The 25349-nt window shown below is 36.0% G+C and overlaps 2 protein-coding genes and 1 long non-coding RNA gene across 5 annotated transcripts; 2 read left to right on the forward strand and 1 right to left on the reverse strand.

Annotated features, from left to right (window-relative positions):
* Nucleotides 1-215: 215 nt before the first annotated feature.
* LOC115213005 (DNA fragmentation factor subunit alpha) lies at nucleotides 216-18547 on the forward strand. Of its 3 annotated transcripts, none has more exons than XM_029781902.2 (5): nucleotides 216-369; nucleotides 4441-4556; nucleotides 8429-8587; nucleotides 17243-17364; nucleotides 18227-18547. In XM_029781902.2, the coding sequence occupies exons 2-5, from the start codon at nucleotides 4463-4465 to the stop codon at nucleotides 18431-18433; spliced, it is 582 nt and encodes a 193-aa protein (XP_029637762.1). In that variant the 5' UTR covers nucleotides 216-369; nucleotides 4441-4462; the 3' UTR covers nucleotides 18434-18547. The 3 variants fall into 3 exon arrangements, with proteins under 3 accessions (XP_029637762.1, XP_036360044.1, XP_036360045.1); XM_036504151.1 differs by having other exon boundaries at nucleotides 309-362; nucleotides 4434-4556; XM_036504152.1 differs by lacking the exon at nucleotides 216-369 and adding an exon at nucleotides 872-895.
* Nucleotides 5873-6492, forward strand: LOC118763995. Its single transcript, XR_004999770.1, has 2 exons — nucleotides 5873-6036; nucleotides 6435-6492. It is a non-coding gene; the product is annotated as an uncharacterized LOC118763995 (long non-coding RNA).
* On the reverse strand, nucleotides 11756-16176 carry LOC115213004 (protein ALP1-like). The gene is made up of 2 exons (XM_029781901.2): nucleotides 15686-16176; nucleotides 11756-12989 (listed from the first exon to the last, which is right to left on the reverse strand). The coding sequence occupies exons 1-2, from the start codon at nucleotides 16055-16057 to the stop codon at nucleotides 12120-12122; spliced, it is 1242 nt and encodes a 413-aa protein (XP_029637761.1). The 5' UTR covers nucleotides 16058-16176; the 3' UTR covers nucleotides 11756-12119.
* Nucleotides 18548-25349: the final 6802 nt, after the last annotated feature.

A 25349-nucleotide genomic window follows, 5' to 3' on the forward strand; every position in this document is an offset into this window, starting at 1 on the left:
AAATGCTCGAAATTAAAGACGAAATATGTTACAACATATAGAATTTTCTCAATAAAGCCAAGAAAAAAATGATGTTTAAAAGTGTTTAGTTAACGAAGTTTAAAAGTGTTTAGTTAACTAGAAATTGTGTTGAAAAGTGCCGTTCAAAAGGAAAAGATCCGTTATTTCTTTGTTTAATTATTCATAATGAGTTAAATCCTTCTTTATCATTAATCATTATTTTAATTGCACATTTTTTCATCCAACCACCAAAAACATTAAGGCACTTCGAGTTATCGCTCTTTAATTTATTATTTTGCAAGAGTTACTGTTCTTGCTCCGTTGTTGGATTTCCTAGGTTCATAAAAAATGCTGTCAACAAAACTTTAGGTATTTACTATTTATTTATTTATTAAAAAAAAAACAAAAAAACATTGAACATTATAAGATTATCGAAATATTGTCTGCAGTGGTGTAAGATATAGTTCGCAGGAGATTTAGTTGCTACCTACCGCTGAGTATAAAGTTTGCAATTTCATCATGTCCCAATTTAAAAACACAAATATCAAATTTAGTTTTATCGTCCGTTGTTACTTCCTCCTCAACGACACACATTTGATTACGCAAGAAACGATACATGGTTTCGTTCAAGTTCAAACACATTCGATCACACCCTTAATGAAGGCATTCCAACGCAAATTATCCTATATTTCTAGGAGTATCTAGGATGAATACATCCTAATGTATTAATCCTCTTTTTAAAAAGACGTTAGTCAGATACTAGGCAATTTGATTGCTGCTTTTAGCATGTCGAGAAATTGTATGTAGAAGTGTTTCCTTTGTTGGTTCGTTAAATATTTATGCATTAAGTTTCACGTGGACCCTTTTGGCAGTCTCTCTGGTAAGGAAAGAACTGGTGAGTTTCATTATTAAACAATTCATGGGAATACGCTCCTCTTCTCTCTTACCAACGACAAATTAGCGGAAGTCTCCTTATCAAAAGGTAAACAACTTGTGTGTCCAGTCACAACTTATTTACACAATGGTTGGTATACTGTATTGGTTCTCTATTGATTATGGTCGGTACGTTATCCCAAATATGAGAACGATGTGTCTATTACAAGTTTAGTTATCAATAAGTAATCTTCCATTACTTTATCGCCATCTCAGTAGTAGGGAGGTGAACCATTCTGATGAATTGTTTAAAAACGTTGAAGGCGACCTGTTCAACCCTTATCCTAAGCTGCCGAAAAACACCCCCGTGGGACTAATTTTACAGCGAGAAAAAGTAGCTAACGTTTCTATTATGTTAAACTGTCGTTTGTCCAAATTTGGCCTACTCTTTTACTTGTTTCAGTCAATTGACTGCGGCCATGCTGGAGCACCACCTTTAGTCGAGCAAATCGACCCCAGGAGTTATTCTTTTTTGTAAGCCCAGTACTTATTCTATCGGTCTCTTTTGCCGAACCGCTAAGTGACGGGGACGTAAACACACCAACATCGATTGTCAATCAATGACACAGACACACAAACATATATACGACAGGCTTCTTTCAGTTTCCGTCTACCATATCTACTCACAAGGCATTGGTCGGCCCGGGGCTATAGCAGAAGACACTTGCCCAAGATGCCACGCAGTGGGACTGAATCCAGAACCATGTGGTTGGTTAGCAAGTTACTTACCACACAACCACTCCTGCGCCTATTGCGGTTTTTTTTTTTTTTTTTTTCAATATTTAATTTTGCTTGCAATAACTAGTTCTTTTGGCCAAACTATCGTTTCTCTAGCTGCTTCAGATGCTAAGATATGAAAATTGTCCAAGTGTAGTAAGTTCCACGTACGATAGTTTTGCAAAAATACTTCTGACTGAAAATATCATACATGTATGGAGTTACGATTTTATGCATCCAACAAAGTATTATTGTTAAGCTGAAACTGTTGCTAATGTTAAAAAAAAAAAAAAAATGTAATAGTGAAACTATGCAGCACGAAGTTTTGTCAGTGAACAGGTCGCGGTTTCAAAGCGACGAAAATATTTTGACACGTGTTCTTAAATAGACTTATAAACATCCCGCTGCAATTGTTTTTGTTTCAGCATACGATCTCAGATCCAGTCACTTTCTATGCAAGTACATATCCATAACTATTTTTTTGTTTTCTGAAAAAGCAACGTTTTGGACTTACGACACTTTTACATAATAGCAACTTTATAAATTGCGAGTTCATGTGTTTATTTATCAGATAAGGTAAAACTTAATCTGGCGGAATTCTTGTTTAAGCACCCCGGTTTAATGTTTACTTGAACTCCCGATCACCAAGACAAAACTTTTCCCTCATAACTTTCAGGAAAACGTGCTATTTAAGGGCGATTTAGCTGGTGTTTTTAACACATCCCATGACCACCTGATACTGTTCACGTTCTTTTGTCACTCTGACATGTATGTATGTTTTTCTATATTTTTCTCCCCATAAACACATTCTATGGAATGATGATGCACCCAAGGGTGATCCATTGCTGGGATTTAGGCAAAAAAATTTGGACTGTCTGTATTTTAAACTATGATTTAAAAAGAATTAAAAAAAAGAGAGGAAATATTTGGATTTATGGGGTGGGGGTACACAAAATTTAAGAAAACATTTCTTTTTCATAATTATATCAATTCCTGTGTGTAGAAGAAAAACTGGCAATTTCCTGAAAATTCCAAAAAATAAAAAAATTAACGGAGCTATATGGGGTTAAACCAGAATTCTGCCTTTAATCTTAATTATTAAATTCAGTATAAAGAACAGTAAAAAAAAAATCAACCTTAACTGGGTTTGAACTCAGACTACTGACAAACCAGGCTAGCGTTCTTGATAATAAGCAGTGAATTATAGAAGTGAGATTACTACTCCTTAAATCCAGATATCATGAGTTGTTTTAATTTCTTAAGAAAGATGGTTGTATTTTAGCTCCAGGACAGCCCTGAACAAGTGGATCTATGATGAAAAATGTTCCAGCCATGACCATTCTGTCTTTTTATTCTTTTAGACAACATTATCTAGTCATGACTTCAGGAAACATTTTTTCACGCTCAGAGTTGCTGAAGCATGGAACAAACTGCCGGCATCAGTTGTTAGTTGTCGGAGCACTGCATCCTTCAAAACTTCCATGCTTCCTGAGATTCGCCAACACTACACTTGATTTTCTCCCCTCCATACACACACGAGCATGTATCTGACTCATACATTGTTCGCTTTCCAGATATTTCTACATTACTGCATGTACTTTATATGCACTTTCTGACAAGTTGTGGTGCATCTGAGCACTGTATACAATAATTTCATTATATATTATATATCCTTTTTTAAACTGCAGAATTTGGTTTGTAGGAGATTTGGCTGATATTTTTACTAAGCTTGCTGACCATATAGAAAGAGATGGTTTGGTAAAATAGGGAAGTAAGGATGTTTTGACAGTTAGCTGAGGGATGAGTGGTACATATTCTGTTACTGATGGTCATGGCATTCAGCAATCCACATTGCTTAATGTTGTATACCTCAGACCTTAAACAAACCTATATTCCAGCAATGGCAACCATCTCATCATTTTTACTATGTGTGCATGTGATTACTCAATGTGTTTTTCCTTTTGCAATACAGTAGGGACTGGATACAGAGAGATTTGGTTACTATTTCTAACTGGTTGGGACCAAGCAAGTAGAGGTTTCCTCAATCGTTCTGTAGCCTTAGATTAACTGTAAGCTAGGTAACATATAGCACATGTATAACATTGTCTTTTGTTAGTAAGCATTATTTCCTATTTGTTTCTATCTAGAAATCAAAGGAAATGACTACTACTCCCTTCAAACTTTGCTTTTGTGACCTGGATTTCAGTGTTTTGAAACTGACCTATTTTTCATTACATTTAAGACATTCATTGATGAGTTGCTGAAGCAGAAATATTGTTATAGCAAATATTCAGTTCAATACCACAGATTTGCTTGACCTTAACCAATTGAGCATGTCCCTTAGTGGCTGACAATATGTGCATCTCTGATCATGAGCAGGAGTAGTGGGGGAGCATCATAGCCATGTATTGAGAGGGTATTCTTTGGGGTTTGCATAAATGTAAGAAAAGCAAAGTTTGAAGGAAATATTAGCCATTTTTTAATACTTTCTAGGGGTAAGCAAATAGGAAATAAAAGTTACCACCCAAGGACTAAAATCTGTTATAAATCTGTTAATTCTGTTGCAGAAGCGCAAACCTTTTCCAGATATACAAGGTCTGTGTCTAGTTGAGGATCTTTACTGCACACTCCAGCATGTAGTGAAGATTCATATCATATGAGGTACCTCCTTAAATAGATATAACAAGAGCAACAGTATTTGGGGGTAGCTATTTAAATAAATGTAATCAACAACAACATTATCAAATGATATGTAGGTTTATTTGTTGTTGTACTTTATTTATACTTTAGAGCTGTTTAATAACTGAAGACCATGTCATTTTATAAAGAATACAAAGTCTGGAACACACAACATAATGTTCAAAAGGAAGTGAAAGCAGAAAGTCTGGAAGATTTGCTCATTAAAGGTAAATTATGACTTTTTTTTTGAAGATAGGATTGTTATTGAAATTTGTTAAAATCCAACTTAACTTCTAATTTATTTTGCTTCAAGTTAGCTCTGGCTGAACAGACTTGCAATCAAGTTTTCCATTGTTCTGATAATTCTATCAATTTTGTAGTTATTTCTAATAGATTGAACAGCCACGGGGGGGGGGGGGGGTCTCTTGTTGATAAGTGACACTGACATCACAAATTGCACTCTTATCTTGATATCTCTAAATCATATTTGAAAGTGATATTGCTGTATTGTCATTATAACTTGTACTAAGACCCTTAAATGATATACATATTTCTTAAAGGCTTGTTGACTATGTAGAAGGATGAGGTTTGATAAGGTAAGAAAGTAAGGATGTTTCCACAATTTGCTGAGGGATTAGTGGTCCATATTTTATCACTGACATTCAGTATTTGCAAATCAGAACTGCTTTACTGTATTGGACATTCCTTTAAAGTCTATTTAAAAAAGATCACATACAAATCATATATTTTACACGAATGTCATTAATCTTTTATCAAAACTCAAAGTTAATGAAAGAAAATTCTAGTTTGACATATTAATTGGACATCTTAGATCACATAGAAATTAACATTTAAAATGAATCTTTATCAGCTCTATACTGTCTGTTCTTGAAGAATATGAAACTTCTTGCACTGGGTTTGATATGTATGAATACCTATAATACTGGCAACAGCAGAAAATATTGCAGTTTTAAACAGTTACTGATCTTATGCAGTACTGCAACAAATAATTGTGTATGACACATGGCAGATGCAGGTGATGTCCATTTTCAGTCTTCCATGGTAAAGTATTACCTTACTAGGAAATATGTAAGAATTGGCAACAGGAAGGGCATCTGGCCATAGAAAATCTTTCAATAAATTTTGTCTGACCCATGCAAGCATGGAAAAGTGGACATTAAATGGTGAGTGTGATGATGGCATACATATACACACACACATTTAGTTACTAATGCTAACCACTTACCTATAATTTCCTTTCTCTTACTGCTGTCCCATTATTTGTTTTTCGCTACTAGTTGACTATATATCATATTGATTTAACCTTCCTCTTATTTCTATTGTCTCACCTCCATCACCATCAACTTTAGACTTAATCTGTTGGGGCCCACTTTAAACCCTTTAACATTCAGATTATTCTGTCAAATATGTGCTTATTTACATTGTTTTGAATGAATCCCACATTATGTTGTAGCTATGAGATTTTCACGATTTGATTGCTTGCTTTTAGAATGACATTGTAGGGTAAGTGTGAGAGGCTAGATCCAGCTGGTTTGAACATAAAACAGGTAGAATATTTAGGCTGGATATGGTCAGTTTGAATGCTAAAAGGTTAACACAACCAGTCGCTTTAGCAGAGTCCACTCTGTTGTAAGTATTCTCCAGTGTGAAGATTACCACCACTCACACCTCTTACTAGTCTCAGAGGTGGAGTCACAATGGCCCAGTGGTTAGGGCAGCAGACTCGCGGTCGTAGGATCGTGGTTTCGATTCCCAGACCGGGCGTTGTGAGTGTTTATTGAGCGAAAACACCTAAAAGCTCCATGAGGCTCCGGCAGGGGATGGTGGTGATCCCTGCTGTACTCTTTCACTACAACTTTCTCTCACTCTTACTTCCTGTTTCTGTTGTACCTGTATTTCAAGGGGCCAGCCTTGTCACTCTCTGTGTCACGCTGAATATCCCCGAGAACTACATTAAGGGTGCACGTGTCTGTGGAGTGCTCAGCCACTTACACGTTAATTTCACGAGCAGGCTGTTCCGTTGATTCGAGTCAACCGGAACCCTCATCGTCGTAACCGACGGAGTGCTTCCACTAGTCTCAGAGACCCTAACAAAGGCCATGGCCACTGCCTTTCTTCCTCTGATTAAGCCATAAAAAAAAACAAAAATACCCTTGCTTAAATCTTCCTTTCCAGAACAGTATTCCTTTCTCCTGGTATTTGTAACAAAAGCATTAACCATTATTAACTTCACAAAAAGCTGAGTATTTCCATTAACTCTGACAAACTGCTCAAGAGTAGATCTTATGGAACATTATGCATTTTTTAATATCTTGATTTTCGTGAAAATCTGGCATAATTTTAATAGTAGCTGCCACTGTTGTTTTTCCATGCTTGCATAACTCTTTTCTATCTCATCACTTGTTGCAGTCCTTTGTCATCTTTATGAGAGACAAAGCATCATTTTTCACCACTTTCTGTCTTCCTTCCACATACTTTTCGTTTGGATCACTTAATATTTCTTTACCCTGTAATCCTCCATACATATCTTTTACTTGTTTCAGTCATTAGACTGTGGCCATGTCGGGGCACCACCAGTAGTTTTTTTTACTTTACTTGATACTTACTTATTCTATTGGTTTCTTCTGCTGAACCACTCAGTTACAAGAATGTAAACACAACACCACTAGTTGTCAAGCAGTGGTGAGGGACATACACTGATACAAGTCACACACATATATATGGGAAGCTTCTTTCAGTTTCCATCTTCCAAATCCACCCACAAGGCTATAGTTGAAGGCACTTGACCAAGGTGCGATGCAGTGGGACTGAACCCAGAACCATGTGGTTGGGAAGCAAACTTATTATACAGCCACGTTTGCACCTGTATCTTTTTTCTTGTGTATTACATCTAAGTCTTCTTATTTATGGTTTTTCTCCTTATCAATTTTTCATTTTTTTCTTGTTATTGATAATTCCTTAGTGTCTGTTAAGTTCCTTGTAGCCTATTAATGTATTTTTATAACATTTTCTAAAACATGTATATCTTGCTATTTGTAAATTAAAAATGTTGATTAAATTCTATTTCTATTTGGAATCTATGTGGGACAATATGCTAAATTTTTAGTATTATCTGTTACTCTAAATTTGATGTGATTTACCAGTTTACCATTTGAACGAATTAATTAGGTTCTGAGAGCAGGCTTTTCAGACAGGTGAGAATGCTGGGAATGATACACATTCTGAACACCTGTGGGGCAGGGAAAGAATGGAGAATATAGTTCAAATGTTTGTAGCAAAGTAAATTATACCTAAAGTATCCAAGGACCATGTAGTGGTATTCAAGTTGGCAGTGTGTTGACAACCGACCATGAAATAATATGAAAGTGGAGCATGTTAGTGACCATTCATACAGGGTTATTAAAGTGGGCAGTGTGTTAAGTGCTTAACATATTGAATATCATTGTGTAAAGGTGCATGTTCCTTCGGCTGCATAGAGGCCCTTTCCATTGGTTATTTTGTTTGCTGTTGTCTCTTTTAAACCGACCATATCAAGCTCAATTATTGTACCTGTTTTATGTTCAGACAAGACAAATCTGGCTTCTCACACTTACCCTACAATGTCAATCTAAAAGTACACAGTCACAGCAAGATAATGAATGATAAATGTAAAATGATGTGAATAAATAAGCTTTACAACTGACTGGGTGATCTGAATGCTTAAAGGGTAAAGGAAGAAAATATAATTTTCACTTCTGAAAGAGAAAGAATACATTATGTTTTGGTGCATTTTACCATTTGTTAACAAATAATATTTAACCCAATAGAGGCGGCGATCTGGCAGAGTTGTTAGCATGCTGGGCAAAACGCTTAGCAGCATTTCATCTGCCTTTTTATTGAGTTCAACTTCCAATGAGGTTCACTTTGCCTTTCATCCATTCAGCGTTGATAAAATAAGTACCAGTTGAACACAAGGGTCAACATAATCGACTTATACTCACCCCCAAATTACTGGTCTTGTGCTAAAATTTGAAACCAATATTTAACCCAATATTATATAAATTATTAATAATATTACTTATTTTTTAAAAAATTCCAGCAAAAGCTGAATTTGGTATTGATTCTACAACGGAAGTAAAATTAGTTTTGGATGAAGATGGTACCGAAGTTGATGATGAAGACTACTTTCAATTTGTTTCTTCAGACACAACACTTCAAATTTTGTTATCATTTCAATCATGGTCACCAATCCATTTATGTGAGTATCCATTAATGACATACCTTATGTTTTCTCTTGAACGTCTTAATTAACAACTGTTATTTCAAATAAGAAAGTATAAAAAAAGTTTCTTCCTGAATACACATGAGCAAATTTTGCATATATTTTTCTAATATTTCTGTACAATGTCAGATCAATAATTCTGTAAAGTCGTAGTAGCTATATTATTGGCAAGTCCTTTACAAGAAGAGTCAAGTATAAAACTACCACATTGCATTCAAGGCTATTGTAAATCCTACAGGTTGGAGATTTTTTTGGTATTGATTCCAATGTTGCAAGATGCTACATGTAAAACAATGTCTTAGAGATTTCGTAGTTGGCATCAAGCTGAAGAAACCAAGCCAAAACAGACCATAGAGCCTGGTATGGCCCCTGGGCCTGCCAGTTCCTGCCAAACAGTCCAACCCATGCTGGCATGGAAAATGAACATTAAATGTTGATAATGAAGATGATGATGATAATTGCCTTTAAAAAGTTGTTCTGGACTTATTTTTTTGCATGGTGACATTAATGGAGTAAATGGCTTGTCTCAACACCGTAGCAATTTCTCTGTTGGTGTTAGGAGAACACTGTTATCAAGCTGGTAGAGAATATTGAAGCAACCAATGTCTACACATATACAGATATTTTCCATATGCAACAACATTGTTTTTAATCTTGTCAGTTTATATCTATCCATGTTTTGAGGGTTTCAATAACTAGAAAAGAACCTTCATCACAGGGCTCTCAAGTCAATTAGAAATTATATTGTATTTTACATTTAATCTTTCTGGTTTGCATAAATTTATAAACTTAAGTTTTTCACATGTTGTTATAATAAGTATTTTATACTTAAACTAGCAGTATCACCTGGCGTTGCTCGGGTTTGTAAGGGAAATAACTATATAAGCATTTTTAGAGATGTAAAGTATAATAGCCATCTCAATATGGCTAACCACAAAGGGGGGGGGGTGTTACTGTAGCTTTTTACGTTCTGAGATTTAATAATACATTTTTAGAGAGTTACTTCCCTTATATAAACGAGCGAAAATGCATTAAAAATACGGAAAAATTATGGTAAATTTTTTTTTAATCGTAGACTCATCGTAGACACGTGCTAATACCCAGAAGGGCTCGATATGAATCACGACTATAAGATACCCGATTTTGGTTAAACTGCACTGCAAAATGTGGGAGTAGTTAGGAATCTAAATCGTAGGAGACAGACACACAACTTCTCTTTTATATATAAAGATTTCTGAGATGAGCTGCTGTTAACATGAGAATTTTTTTAACTGTTAATCTCATCTTTAGAGTTGAACATTAAAAAACATATATACATGCACATTTCTCTTTCTAAATGTGTGTAACCATGCAACTCTTCCACAAGAACCTGCTCATCCCCTCCTTTTGTGCTTTAACTTTTGCCCCATCATAAAGCTGACTCACCCCCCGCTCCCTTGGAGCTTGTAGTCTCGTGAGTTTCATGATGACCTCAATAGTGCTTGTGGCATGAAAAAAAAGCACCCAGTACACTCTGTAAAGTGGTTGGCGTTAGCAAGGGTATTCAGCTGTAGAAACCATGCCAAAACAGACACTGGAGCACAATGCAGTGCTTGGATCCTAACAAACCATCCAACCTATGCCAGCATGGAATGCAGATGATAATAAATGATTATGATGACTATTTTTCAGTTGATTTTTACTGCAGATTGACATCAGACACTTTTACTTGATATTCTTTTCAATGCCTATTGTCATGATGACGATGAACAGATGAATTGAGTTGATTGAATTGCATGGAATTTGCAGAAGAGGGAGACCCAGGAAAACAGGGGACAAAATAGTGAAGGCTTATCTCAAGATGCTGAATCTTATGGAGTGGATGACTGGTGATTTGCTATGCTTAAGAAGACCTCTCCATTACAACAGAAATGATATCCTAAAACTACTTAGGTTATGCTTCTGCTTGTAGGACCCTGTCCACCCCCCCCCCCATCTGCCCTGTTAGGCATTTTCCCACATTTCATCCCCTAACACCTCTCATTTCTCTATCTATAGTAATATGGAAGCACTCCGTCGGTTACGACGACGAGGGTTCCGGTTGATCCGATCAACGGAACAGCCTGCTCGTGAAATTAACGTGTAAGTGGCTGAGCACTCCACAGACACGTGTACCCTTAACGCAGTTCTCGGGGATATTCAGCGTGACACAGAGAGTGACAAAGCCGGCCCTTTGAAATACAGGTACAACAGAAACAGGAAGTAAGAGTGAGAGAAAGTTGTGGTGAAAGAGTACAGCAGGGATCACCACCATCCCCTGCCGGAGCCTAGTGGAGCTTTTAGGTGTTTTCGCTCAATAAACACTCACAACGCCCGGTCTGGGAAGTGAAACCGTGAGTCCGCTGCCCTAACCACTGGGCCATTGCGCCTCCACGTCATCTGTAGTAATACTCAGTTGCTGTAATCACTTTCATTTCTCATTATCATCTCTGTCCACACTATTTTCATCAGTCACCTCCTTTTCTGCCTTCAGCTACAGCTTATCCCTCTTACCTATCATTCTCAATGCCCTCTCACATCTAACATCACACCCCCACTTACCATCATAGTCCTCTTGAGACACAACACGGAATGTATTGGACACCATCTGACAATATCTGTTTCCTGTCTGGAAGCTGAATATGAATGAAGGCATTAGTATCTACAGTTGATGTATCTAATAGCAACTGTGACCATCCATCACTTGGTTGATAATGGATGACATTTACTACATTGATAATGAGTTAATTACTACCCTTTTAGTGATTGGAATTATTTAGCCTTCGCTACCATGCCTGTTGTTTGATATCTTCATTAAACCCTTTCGTTACTGTATTTATGTTGAGATGCTCTGTGTTTCTTTCAATTATTTTAAATATAACAAAGAATTTAGTAAAATAACTTAGCTATCATTAAGCTAGTGTTAGGAATATAAATTGCAACTAATGTTTGGTGGTATATTTTGATGCAAAACTTATGAAAATAAGACATTTGTACTACAGAGCCAGAGCCGGTTCTGGCCGGGTTAGTAATGAAAGGGTTAAATTCATAGTGAACTGGGTTCCATTTCTTTGAATACTAAAACTGAATGTTTAAACTAAATAAATTCCTCTTATGACAAAACAATTGCTAGGAATCATTTTATTTAGTTGAAATGTTTGATTTCAGTTGTCTGTATGTATAAGTGTATGCTTGCTATTTTTGCAAATGGTAGCTGACAACCTTCAGCCGTAGTTCACCATAAAGCACCTGGATCAGGACAACGATTTCAAAGCAAAAGTAAAAAATATATATTTTAACTTAAAGCACCATAACTTATGTGTAAGAGTTCAGCTTTACAAATTAAAAACAAATTTGTGAGTACATTGTTTAAAATATACTCCATTTCCAATGTACAGAATGACAAAGATGAGTTGGAGTATACTTCTCATTGCAGATTTCACTCCTGGAAATCACTCCTATGATGTAATATGGAAAAATAAATAGGAAGTTATAATACTGTTGTAAAGTTCTTGAAAATCAGTTTAGTTGGTACATTGTCTCTTTTAATCTTACCGACTTCATCATCTTCATAGGTATTGGCAGGAGTGGGAAAACCATCATCGAAAGGAAGTTGGTCTTCTTCTAAAAAGTCATTAAACTCTTCTTCAGTGTTAAGACAGAAATTATGTAAGACACAGCAAGCCATTATCACATTTGGAATGAGTGCAGTGCGGGTCATTCCAACAAATTGTAGTCGACACCATCGACCTCGAAGCAGATTAAAAGCTTGTTGTGTAACCAGTCGAGTTTCAGTTAATCTTTTATTGTACTCTTGCTGATCTGGAACGAGGCAAGTTTCATCTAAGAAAGGGGTCAACAACCATTTTTTCAGTGGATATGCTGCAGCCCCAAGCAAGTGTATGTCTTCTTTAATAAAGAAATTTGTTGGATTATTTTCTATTTCATGGAATATATCTGATTCACACAAAACAACAGAATCATGGACAGAACCAGGCCAGCCAGTATAACAATCAGTAAACTTCATGTTGTGATCACAGATTGTCTGTAATACCATTGTATGAGTCTTTTTACGGTTGATGTATACTTCAGGGTGGTCTTTTGGGCTGAGAATTGATATGTGTGTAGTAGCCATGATACCAAGAACATTTGGAAATGCACTGATGTTGTAGAAACCTTGAACAATGTCTTCAACCTCGGTTTGGTTTGGCCATTTGATAACAACTGTTTTCAGTTTGTTTAATCCTTTGATTATGCTGTCAAGAATAACTGATGCAGAAGATTCACAGACTTGAAATTGTTTTGCAATGTTACGTACTGATTCACCTTTGGCACCAAGAAACCGCAAACACATCAGCACCTGAATGGTAAAATGTTTATAGCAAATAATAATCCAGAATGAAAGTAGGAAAATGTAGACTAAACATCAATATACAAAATGTGAAAGCTTGAGAAATCTGTAGTTTTTTTTTAAAGCATAGGTCAGATAGATTTTAATATTTCAACTATTCCTTAAGACAACAGCATACCTTTATCTCCTTAAATAATTAGTTTCATCTTTCAGTTCTTCTTAAGGCAAAACAGGTTTGTAAATTAAAGTATTTTAAAGATGTGTATTTGTGAAAATGAAGGTTCACAGTTTGTAAACCATTACCATTGTGCCCTCAGCAAAGAAAATCAACAATTGCTGGCTCAGAAATTCTAATTACAGCTCAGTGACATAAGTACTGAACAGTGTATTTGTGTTCTGAGTATTTTATTAATTAACAGTGTTAAGTTTAAACCTTTCAGCTCTAAGAGCAAAGAAGGAGTGGATGTCATCAGTAGAATAACAGGGAGATGGTCTGTAGTATAAAGTGATACGGAGACAAGTCAAAAACTGTTTACATGTCCTTTTATAATGATATTGATAAAAAATATTACAAAAAACAAAGAATTAATTTTGCAACTAAAAATTTATGACCCCCATTTGATTATAGAAACACTGATTAGCTCTGTTAACCCTCTAGCATTTAAAGCAGCTATAATATATTCTCTAGCTACATTATGTTGAAACTGGCCAGATCCAGCCTCTTGCATCTATCCTACAATGTTATTATAAAAGTAAACAGTCACATCATTGAAATCTCAAAGCTGTGAGATAATGCATGATGAATTCAAAGCAATGTGAATAAATAAGCATTTCATTTGACAGAGTAATCTGAATGCTAAAGGGTTTATCTTCAAAATACCTGTCATCATCATCATCGTTTAACGTCCGCTTTCCATGCTGGCATGAGTTGGACGGTTTGACTGAGGACCGGTGAGCCAGAGGCTGCACCAGGCTCATGCATTTAATTTCAAAGGAAACAAAATGGGATGATAATAATAATAATACAAAAACGATGGAAATTATTCCTTCCAATAGCTGAATGTGTCAACTGCCTTCGATATGCTAGTAAACCAATGTCTCAGTGCTGATTTTCCATTAGAACTGTGCAATTAATATGAAGAATGTTGTCCTCATCTATATATTCAATCATTATTATTAAGCAAATGTAAACCAAATTACAAAAGAATTTAGGGATAGCATTTGTTCTCTTGTACCAGTGCTGTAACTAACATTGTGGCATTTTATTTTGAGGCAAAGCAGGCTAGATAAGTTACTGATTAGTCCTTGGACACTTTCAATATGCTATCTCCTCTCTATCTTTTCTACTGACACTATAATATCCTCTGATCCTCAGAGCTAGCTGGATTCATACTGTCTCACACAGGCATCCCAGAGCCATTAATTTCTGCTCCTTTTATCGCCCTTTTTGTGTACCAGCTTCAGACCCCATACTAATCACGTAATCCCAGTCCTTCTTTCTCCAAATGCTGTCCTCTGGACTGATGTTCAGAGAAGTCTAACTCTTGAATCTTTTCATGCATCATGTATCATTATTCACCTGTTCTTAGCTACTCTACTGTTTAAAATAGTCAGCGGCGAACACCAATTAGCAATAGTTTCTTGAGAATGTTTGATCACTTGTTTTTGAAAGACTTCAGTATGAGAGAGCAAGCGAGAAGGGATTTCCCCTCAAAGCGCTCAGTTTGAAGGAATTGGAAGGTCTGTCTTGTCCTGTTTTTCTCGTGTTGGATCAGCAAAGCTACTTTGTCAAAAATAATTTACATTTAAAAAATGGCTACATAGACTGTGTGCCACGGGCTAACTTCTTCCTTTCAATAATTAACCTGTAATCCTAACTGAAAACAAACAAGTAAAGCATTAACATTATACTTCTACAAGTTACACAGAAAGAACAAAACCAAGATAGATAGGTTTGTTTCGCAATCTAACAGAAATAACCCGTAATAAAATATTTTCTTTAAACGTTTTAAAGATTCGAGATGTATTAAGATCATTTTTCGGACGATGAATCTCCTCAAAATATTTAATTAACCTATGAGTTTGCTGCCTTTAGGTTTTGTTGACGAAAAATTAAAGGAGCATCTAATTTTTAATATTAAAAATATTTGTTACATTGGGATGACGAGTTTTGTGGTGTTGTCTTCGTATACACTCAACAGACGACGAATAACTTTTATGTTGTTCTCCGTTAAGTCAGCCAGGATTTGAGGGAGACTTAGCTGCTATTTCCTTAGAGACTGTCGTTGTAGAGTTGAACATCAGTTTATTATTCTACATTTTACTGAATGAAGCAGCAGAGAAATAATTGTCAAAATACCAAAATTATAACTAACACCATGAAATTATGTATGAAGTCTATTTCCTTACGTGATTTTTGCCATTTTAATTTTCCATGCTAAAATACGAAAGTACTTAAGACAGTATATAGTGGTATATATTCAAATTAACGAGGTTGGTTCAGTAAATTTTTACGCCGTTGGTTCTACGTAGTCACTCGATTTGCTAGAAATAGCAATCAAATCTTCTGTAAATCACACACATTGCAGTTTTAAGAAATATAAAATAAAAGGAAGCACATGTTAAAATAACGTCCTAGATATACTTATATCACAGATGTTGGTAGTAAATACATTGTTTATTTAATGTTATTATTGTATGTTTACCTTCCTGTCCAACGGAACTGGTTTCCTGCCTCGGGTTTGATTCTCTCTCAGGATATGCGGCGATAGGTTTGAACATAGTATTTCGAATGTTTCCGGATCCATTCGAAAATGTTGACGGAATTGGTTGTCCCTAAAATTAAATAACACATCTCTTTCGCTTGAACCTCGTGCTTGAGCTTTGCTTTGTTTGTTAGATGTTGCCGCCGATTCACCTTTCCTCGCTAACGTCGCCAGCAACGAGGTCGCCATATTATTATCCCTGTTGCCAGACAAGCTATTTTTTCTGAGAGGATAACAATCATCCATTAGAAACAGATCGCATGCTGCATACAAAGTAGCTAGAAAAGCCGTATCTTCCTGAGAAACTTCCATAGCTGTTAGAATTTAGTCAACTTGTGATTAGTTGTCGTTCACAACATACATGAATGGAATTCAATGCCAAACGCGCGTGGATTGCTCATTCATAAAATATTACTCAGAACGAGGCTCCTCCTCCTCCTCCCTTTACTCAACAGATTTTTTCATAATTTAATAATTTTTAAATTCAAATCTTGCTATAATTCCAATTTTAACTCATATATTAAATTTTTAGTCCCAAAATAAATATATCGTCATCGGGATCTTTTCGGTTTGAACGGCAGTTTTTTAAGATAATTTCCACGTAACTAAACACTTTTAAACTTCGTATACTGGTAGAATGTGTTTATAAAACATCTTTTTCTCTTGACTTTATTGTGAAAATTCTATAGTTTGTAAGATATTTGTTGGTTTTTTTTCTTCAATTTCTGCAATTTCAACCAATCAATGACGTCTATTGAGGTGAAAACATTGTGCCGTATGAAAATGTCCCTAAAAAAAGGGCGATGCTTCGGTATAGGTACACACGTGACTTTGTTTACATTTCTGAAGATAACAGAAACCCTTTTCTCCCACTCCTAACCCTAACCCCCCATATATAAAAAAAACACTTTCTTGAAATGTATCCGGTACTTCCGGTACATATACCGAAGTTACGCCAAAAAAGATACCCTTTCCCCACCCCTAACCCTAACCCAGATTGAAATGCAATAGATCGATACTAGGGTCATAATTATGGGTGACAATTTCATATGACACCGCTAGAGAAAAACTGCCGTTCAAACCGAAAAGATCCTGTCATCGTTGCTGTTGCTGCCGATGTCTTCGTCGGCGCCGCCGTTGTTGTTTTCACCTTTTACTCAAAGGATATTGGAATATTGCATATATACCATTATGTCTATAAAACGGATTTACGAATTCAATATCCCTACGTATCTTGCATCTATTTTCTTTCCTCCACCTCACTCTCTATTTTGTATCACATTGAAACTAACTATGACTTAACTATCCTCTCACACCGTCTCTGATGAAGGGATATTATCAATTGATATCCTAGAAACAGCTGTAAGACCTTCTATCTATAAATGTTCTAATATCTATACAGCCTTGGTTTTTTTTTATCTCATTACACAAAAAATTCGTATACACACACATATATATATATATATAGGTAAACATGTATAAACTTTATTTTTACAGTGAGAGCTTCATATGATGTTTCTGATGGACCACCGGCTTTACCTAATGATCTTCTTTTGCTGTTATCTGGAATAAAATCTGACTTAGCCAAATGTTTGGCTTTATCTGACAATCATTTGGAGGTGAGTTGTGAATTGACCGTACTGGATATCAGGAATATTCACATTCCTGTTGATGTTACAGATTTATTGTTGTGAATATTTGCTGTGGTTTATTGGTTAGGCTATTTGGCTCACTCATCTGTTAACATGTACTCACTTCCAAAAGCTACAATTGGAATTATTTCATCATTTTGAATACAAGCTTTCAAAAGTTGAGTGTATGAGGCACCTTGTGACCTCCCCAATTTCAACAGTGTAGTGAACCAATCAGTAGCCTCTTAGATGAATGGTTCTCAACCATTTTAACCTATGAACTCCTTTGATTCCTATTTTGCTCAGGGAAGAGGGACCCTGACGGCCATTCAGCATCTAAAATCTCCTTTTACATTTTTATGATTAAATCCCCCTCTCTCTCTTTCGGAGAGGCACAAGCACCTACGCACACATATACACACACGGCAGTTACTTCTGCCTACCAAATTCAATCACAAAGCTTCGGTCGGCCCGGGGCTATAGCAGAAGACACTTGCCCAAAGTGCCACACGGTGGGACTGAACCCAAAACCATGTAGCTAGGAAGCTAGCTCCCTAAACACACAGCCATGCCTGCACCTAGAATTGTATTAAAAAATGCTTAAATATTTTGTCGCAGTATAACCTATTTATTGCAAATAAATTCTTATATGAACCCCAGTTGAAAACTACTGTCTTAGATTCTTCTTTTAACCCAAACATGCCATAAAGATAGCATTGTTACTGAATATTTGTAATGGAAATAAGAAAGGGAAACTGAGAAATATCTCAGAAATTAAGTTTCTTACTCATCTACAACAACAGTTGTTAATGATCTTTATGTTTCATTTCTCTTTTTTTTTTGTCATCAGGAAATTACTAAAATACCTGTTTCTGACCTAGCTACTATTTTAGTAGACAGTGAACAGTTTGCAAGAAATTTCAAGGAGGCATGTGAAATGGAGCTGATTACACGTGAGGACAATGATGACTTGTTACAACTAATACGAATGGCTGCTGAACATCAAAATGGAAGTGTGAAGAGACAAAAGATTGATAACACTGAATCTGATGATTAAACTAAGATTTTCGAAAAGTTCATATATATTCCCCCCTATTTTTCTAATTAAAGTGTGAAAAAAAGAAGTAAAGAAAAAAAAAAAAAAAACTAACAAAGCATTTATTATTTTTTTCTAATTTCATATTGATTCAAATTATTTTCTTGGCTTTGAGATTAAATAAAATCACTTGTGTGTGAAGGTGCATGGATGGCCCTAGAGGTTAGGGCATTGTTCCCACAATCGCAAGCTATGCTTTTGATTCCCAGACTTGCTATGTGCTGTGTACTTGAGCAAAACACTTTATTTTGCATTGCTCTAGTTCACCCAGCTGTAAATGGGTAACTCTATGGCAGATTGGCCTTCGGTTCATGGCAAATGTTGCCCTGCCTGCCGAGCCATGTGAGGAAGTGCATTGTGACCAATGGTGTATAAAAACATTCTGGTTGATAGAGTAATATAATGGTAATACAATGGTTATTTTATTATTCAGTATGAGTGATTTAGATTACAAATAAATTCTAGATCATCATTATACCATTAGGCAAGGAAAATAAACTTTAATTACTTCTATACCATTTTAAAACCATTAGATGTGGGTGTGGCAGATAAACTCAGTTCTTTATCATTATTTAATCCAAACGTCAGATTAACTGGATCTAGTTTTTTTTCATTTGCAAAATATACATTTTTTAAAAGACAGTAAAGAATCTGAAAATTGGCTATAATAATAAAGTTTTCCAGTCTAGTTGCTATGAAGGTATGATGTTGTGGAGAAAAAAAATTAGAGGTAAAAGTTACAGAGGTTTAAAAATAAAAAAAATTGTGTATTTTTAGCCAATGGCGTGACAAAAATTTTCTGCGTTTAGTGGTGTCAACTTTAAAGTTGTACCCTGTGAAATTTATAGTTTAGTGTCTGTGAAATGACCTCTTCATTGTAGGTTTCTAAATAAACAGAAATACCTAATCAAATCAACGTGTATCATCTTACTGTTTCTTTTGTCTCTTCATTGATTGTACGTTTTTATTATTTTCTAAAAATTTGTTATAGTAATATGTTTGTCTGCATGTGTTTGCTTTATGCGTATTTCAGTATTATGTATACCTGTCATGTATTTGTGTACATCATTATTATATAAGTGCATGTGTGTGTGTGCGTGAAAAAGGGGCGTCTATCTCCAAAACTTCAAAGTTGAGTAACATTTTCATGTTTGGATTTATAAACTATGATAGGAATAACACTGGACAACAAAAAATTTGCACTAAGAAAAAGAATACCTGTATCTTATAGGTTTTTGCATGCAGAATTCAAAAATAATGTCAAATTATCTGTACTAAGTTCACATATTTCAATCACCTTCATAATGTCAAGAAACTGTATAAACATCGCAAACAACTTTTGCTATATATGAAAAATATGTAAAATTTTAAGACAATTGAGGAAAAATATCTATAATAAAATTCTAATTGATAAGTATAAATTTTTACTAAAACAAAACACGCTGATGAAGTAAATCTCTTAGTGTGAAGAATCAACACATGCAGGTGAAACACAACGTGCAGTTGTCATAGTTACAAACTGTTTAATGCCTTGCTGTCTGTTGATTGGTTAAAATTACCCAAATTTCCCAACTTTAATTCCAAATAGCATCAGATTCTTTATTTTATGAGATAAAGTAATTGGTTGATCATAGTCAAAATTCAGAGTTGCAATGATATACCAAAACTGAAAGCACTCTGAGTAAAATTAAAGGGGGCTCTAGATTACTCTGTCAAATGTAATGCTTATTTATTCACATTGAAATGAATTAGATATGCATTACTTTGTAGTTTTGAGATTTTGATGATGCGATTGTTTATTTTAAAAATAATATTGTAGGGTAAATATGAGAGACCAGATCTGGCCAGTTTAAAGATAAAAACAAGTAAATACTTTTGGCTGGACATGGCTGGTTTAATCGCTATGTTTTCTTCTGTCAGTCATTCAGTTTCTCTACACTTGCTTTACAAATAACCAGTCTCTGCAACACTCATTCTACAGTTAATATTCCTTGAAGATGGCAAATAAAAATTTTTTACAGGGTTCAGCAATCTGCTAGAAATAACAGCTAAGCCTTCCTCACATTACTTTTTTCTGCTTTAAAAAATAAGACACATTGGACAATACAGTTCTTGATATACAAAAGGACGACATGGTCATGGCTGTCACACCTTTGATCATAGGTTTGCCCAGTGGTGACTTGAAGTTAAACAACATCAGCAATGACAAATTTAACAGATCTCATTTGCCATTTGTGACAAGATCCAATAATAAAATACTTGTAGTTTATTACATAGATGGAGGTATGGCTGTGTGGGAAGAAGTTAGCTTCCAACCACATGGTTCTGGGTTCAGTCCCATTGTGTGACACCTTGGGCAATGTGTCTTCTATTATAGCTCCAGGTTGAGCAAAGTCTTGTGAGTGGATTTGGTAGATGGAAATTAAAAGAAGCTCATCATATATATATATTTCTTTACTACCCACAAGGGGCTAAACACAGAGGGGACAAACAAGGACAGACAAAGGGATTAAGTCGACTACATCGACCCCAGTGCGTAACTGGTACTTAATTTATCGACCCCGAAAGGATGAAAGGCAAAGTCGACCTCGGCGGAATTTGAACTCGGAACGTAACGACAGACGAAATACGGCTACGAATTTCGCCCGGCGTGCTAACGTTTCTACCAGCTCGCCGCCTCATCATATATATATATATGTATATGTATGTGTGTGTTTGTGTTTGTCTCCTACTACTGCTTCACCACACGTTTTTGTTTGTTTATGTTGTTGTATTTTAGTGGTTCAGTGTAAGAGATTGATAGAATAAGTACTGGAGTTAACCCATTCTACTAAGACCCTTCGAAGTGATGTACCAGCATGGCCACAATCCAGTGACTGAAACAAGTAAACAATAAAAGATTTAATTATCTTTATGAAGAAGAAATATTGCCCACAGGGGGCGAAACATAGAGGGGACAAACAAGGGGATCAAGTCGATTATATCGACCCCAGTGCATAACTGGTACTTATTTAATCGACTACGAAAGGATGAAAGGCAAAGTTGACCTTGGCGGATATGAAGAAGAAATATTGTATGAAGAATGGCTTCAAGAGACAAATTAAGGAAGTAACCTGACGATACAGTTTCACTACTCTTTTACTTCTTTTGACCGACATTGGACACAATGTCTATTAAAGATAATACTGGTTTTAGATTTTAGTACAAGGCCAGCAATTTTAGAGGAAGGTTAAGTTGATTGCATTGACCCCAGTGCTTAACTGGTACCTATATTATTGACCCTGAAAGGATAAAAGACAAAGTCGACTTTGTTGCGATTTGAACTGGGAACATAAACAGCTAGATGAAATGCTGCTAAATAGTTTTATCCAATGCTTTAACGATTCTGCCAACTCACTGCCTTAAATAATGGTTTCAGTTTTGATATAAGGTTAACAAATTTAAGGGCAATTACATTGAATTTAGAGATCAACTACTACTTATTTTATCAACCTTGAAACGATAAAAGGCAATTTAAACTGAAAACATGAAATCAGAAGAAATGCTGCTAAACATTTCGTCTGGCATGCTAATGATTCTGCTAGCTTGCTGCCTTTTTCAAAGCTAATAATATTGGGGTTGCTGTTCCTCACAGGAATACTGTAATTCTTGGGGTTTATACCTGTATCTGCCCCAACACTGCAATCGGTTTGAAGAAGATTTCTTTAAGATTCTCAGCTATAATCACTTCTTGAAGAAACCAAGGAGACAAAAGTGTCAGTGAATTAAATCAAGCCCTGTACTAGGAAGTGCTAAAAAGTTCCTGGCTTTGGGTAAATGAAAATACAGGAGGATCAGTTAATTACAATTATTCAACATATTCCTCTTTCAGATTCACATATTTATTGCAGTGGTCCTTCAGTTTTTCTAAGCCCTGTAAAAGAAGTCGTGATACTCGTGAATAGAGTAGCCTCCCTTTATTAAATAATCTCCCTTAGTTGTTGGTTGTGTTGGAAACGACGTTACCTTTTCAGATTCAATAATTTAAACTCTCTCTTATGTAGTACAAATCTATTTTATTTACAGCTCTCAAATGTTTTATTTTTGTATTTTTCACTTTTTTCAGAACTTTTAGCTAATTTTGTTTGAAATTGAAAGTAAATTTGGCAAAAAAAAAAAAAAAGTCATTAACATCATTTTCCCTTCCATATTTTAAAAAGGTCATAGGCCAACAGGTTTTGGGATCTGAAGATAAACTGTAAAGTTAAACCCTTTATGGACGAGAAACCCAGGGTAACCCCATGAACCCGCCTTCACCAGGAAAAAAATGTATGTATGTATGTATGTATATATGTATGTGTGTCTGTGTGTGCGTGTGCGTGCGTGCATGCCTGCCTATATCAGACATGCTGGACATCAACACCTCCCCTTTTACCATATTTGAACTAGCAGCAGCCACCAAGCAACTAAAAGCCTCGAAAGCATTTGGTCCCGACAACATCCCAGCTATAATTTGGAAGGATGATAGATTTCGCACACTTTTGCTCAACCTCTGCAACCACACACTTTCCACCTTTGTTGCTCCAAAGATTTGGCACTAATCTCAAATCACCCCAATACCCCAAAAAGGCGATTTGTCTCTCATCACCAACTACAGGGGTATATCTCTAATGTCAATTGCTGCAAAACTGTACAACCAACTGATCCTAAATCGTCTTGTCCTTTTTGTTGAACCTCTGCTCCGAAAGAACCAAAATGGATTCAGACATCGGCGCTCAACGCTGAGCCAGATACTATGCCTACGCAGACTTATTGAAAAATTAAAAGCATTTAATCGCGATCTTGCAATGGTATTTGTAGACTTTTCTAAAGCGTTCGATTCTGTAGATAGGTACAAGATGTTTGAAATCCTTAAGCTCTATGGGATACCAGACAAAATCATTTCTGCCATCAAGGTCCTTTACACAGACACGTCTTCAACTATCTTAACCCCTGATGGAGAAATATCATCTCCCTCAATCAAAGCCGGAATACTGCAGGGAGACACACTCGCCCCATTTCTTTTCATCATTGTTGTTGATTATGTGCTACGTATGTCAGTTGATACCATCTCTGGCAAGGGCTTTGAAATAAAACCAAGAAGAAGTTCCAGACACCCAGCTGAGTACTTGACAGACACTGACTTTGCTGACGACATCGCTCTTATCAGTGATTCTCTCTCCAATGCCCAGTCTCTTTTACAATCTCTTGAACAAGCCTCAAATTGTGTAGGTCTTTACCTCAATGAGGCCAAAACTGAATACATAAACAAGTGCCTGTCCAACAGTGATTGCATCATCCATACTCTCAACAATGCACCCTTAAATATGGTTTCTGATTACAAATATCTTGGGTCACACATATCATCATCTGGAAAAGACTTTCTAACTAGAAAGGGTATGGCCTGGGCAGCCTGTAATGACATGCATAAGATCTGGTCATCAAATCTAAGTAGAGACTTCAAACTTGAAATCTTCAAAGCCACAGTCGAACCAATTCTACTATATGGCTCAGAAACCTGGATGTTATCAAAGAAGCTTGAGAGGCGGTAGGATGGAACTTACACTCGCCTCCTTATGAGAGCTCAAAATCTCTCATGGAAGCGTCATCCAACCAAAGTACAAATATATGGGAAACTACCACATGTGTCATCTCTTGTGAAAGATAGAAGAGTCCAGTTTGCTGGACATTGTTGTAGAGCTGAAAAAGAAGTAATTTCTACTCTTCTCCTCTAGAAGCCATCTACTTGCGATACCAGAGGGTGCACACTCTCCTACCCTGATGTAATCTCCAGGGATACAGGCATCCAGCAACGGGACCTCCGTAATGCCATGATGGACCGTGAAGTCTGGCGTAGCATGGTAAATTCCATTGTTTCGACCACGGTCGAACAATGATGATGGTGATGATGTATGTATGTATGTATGTATGTATGTATGTATGTATGTATGTATGTATGTATGTATGTATGTATGTAATCATCAACATCATGTAACATCCTTTTTTTCCATGGTGAAATGGACTGGACAGTTCGACGGAGGGCTGCAGCAAGTTCCAATGTCTGCTTTAGAATCGTTTGTACAGCTAGATGCCCTCCCTGATGCCAACCACCTCACAGCATGAATAAGATACTTTTTTTTTCATGGCACCAGCACTGGTGAGATCACCAAGTGCATACAAAACAAGGCCCTTTCAAATGAATGTGGTATATTATTGAGGGATAAGCAAGTAAGATAGAGGGACAAGAGCAGGTATCTCACTGAAGAGGTGAAGTACGTGGCTTGCCCATTTAGAAAGAGAGATACAAGGTTAATATGCCATACTGGCATTTATAGACAGGGTGTTCCAAAAACATTGACATTATTTGAAATGTGAATATCTGAGTAACTACATGCTCTAGGCAAACGAAATTAAGTGGGTTTCATTATGACCAATAAAAGATTTATTTATCAACATTTAAACAAGAGATTCGGAGCGATGTTCTATAAAATATATTTACAAAATTTATTGTACATTACAGGTGCATTGTCATGGTGCAATTGCCACTCACTGGATGCATGCAATTGTGGTCTTTTCAAATGAATGGAACTTTTCAGCACTCCCTCGTACTTCATTTTATCAACCACTAGATGGATGTACCAAAAAATTTATTCAGCAGAAATTGGACTCGGAATGTAAAGTATGAAAACAAATACTGCAAAGTATTTTGTTTGCTGCTACAATGATTCTGTCAATATTTTACTTTACTTAAGACAGCAAATTGGTAGAATCGTTAGCACACCAGGCAAAATGCTTAGCAACATTTCGTGTCTTTATGTTCTGAGTTCAAATTTCTCCGAAGTCGACTTTGCCTTTCATT

The sequence above is a fragment of the Octopus sinensis genome, linkage group LG6, assembly GCF_006345805.1.
Source record: "Octopus sinensis linkage group LG6, ASM634580v1, whole genome shotgun sequence".
In the NCBI taxonomy this organism is placed as follows: Eukaryota; Metazoa; Mollusca; class Cephalopoda; order Octopoda; family Octopodidae; genus Octopus; species Octopus sinensis.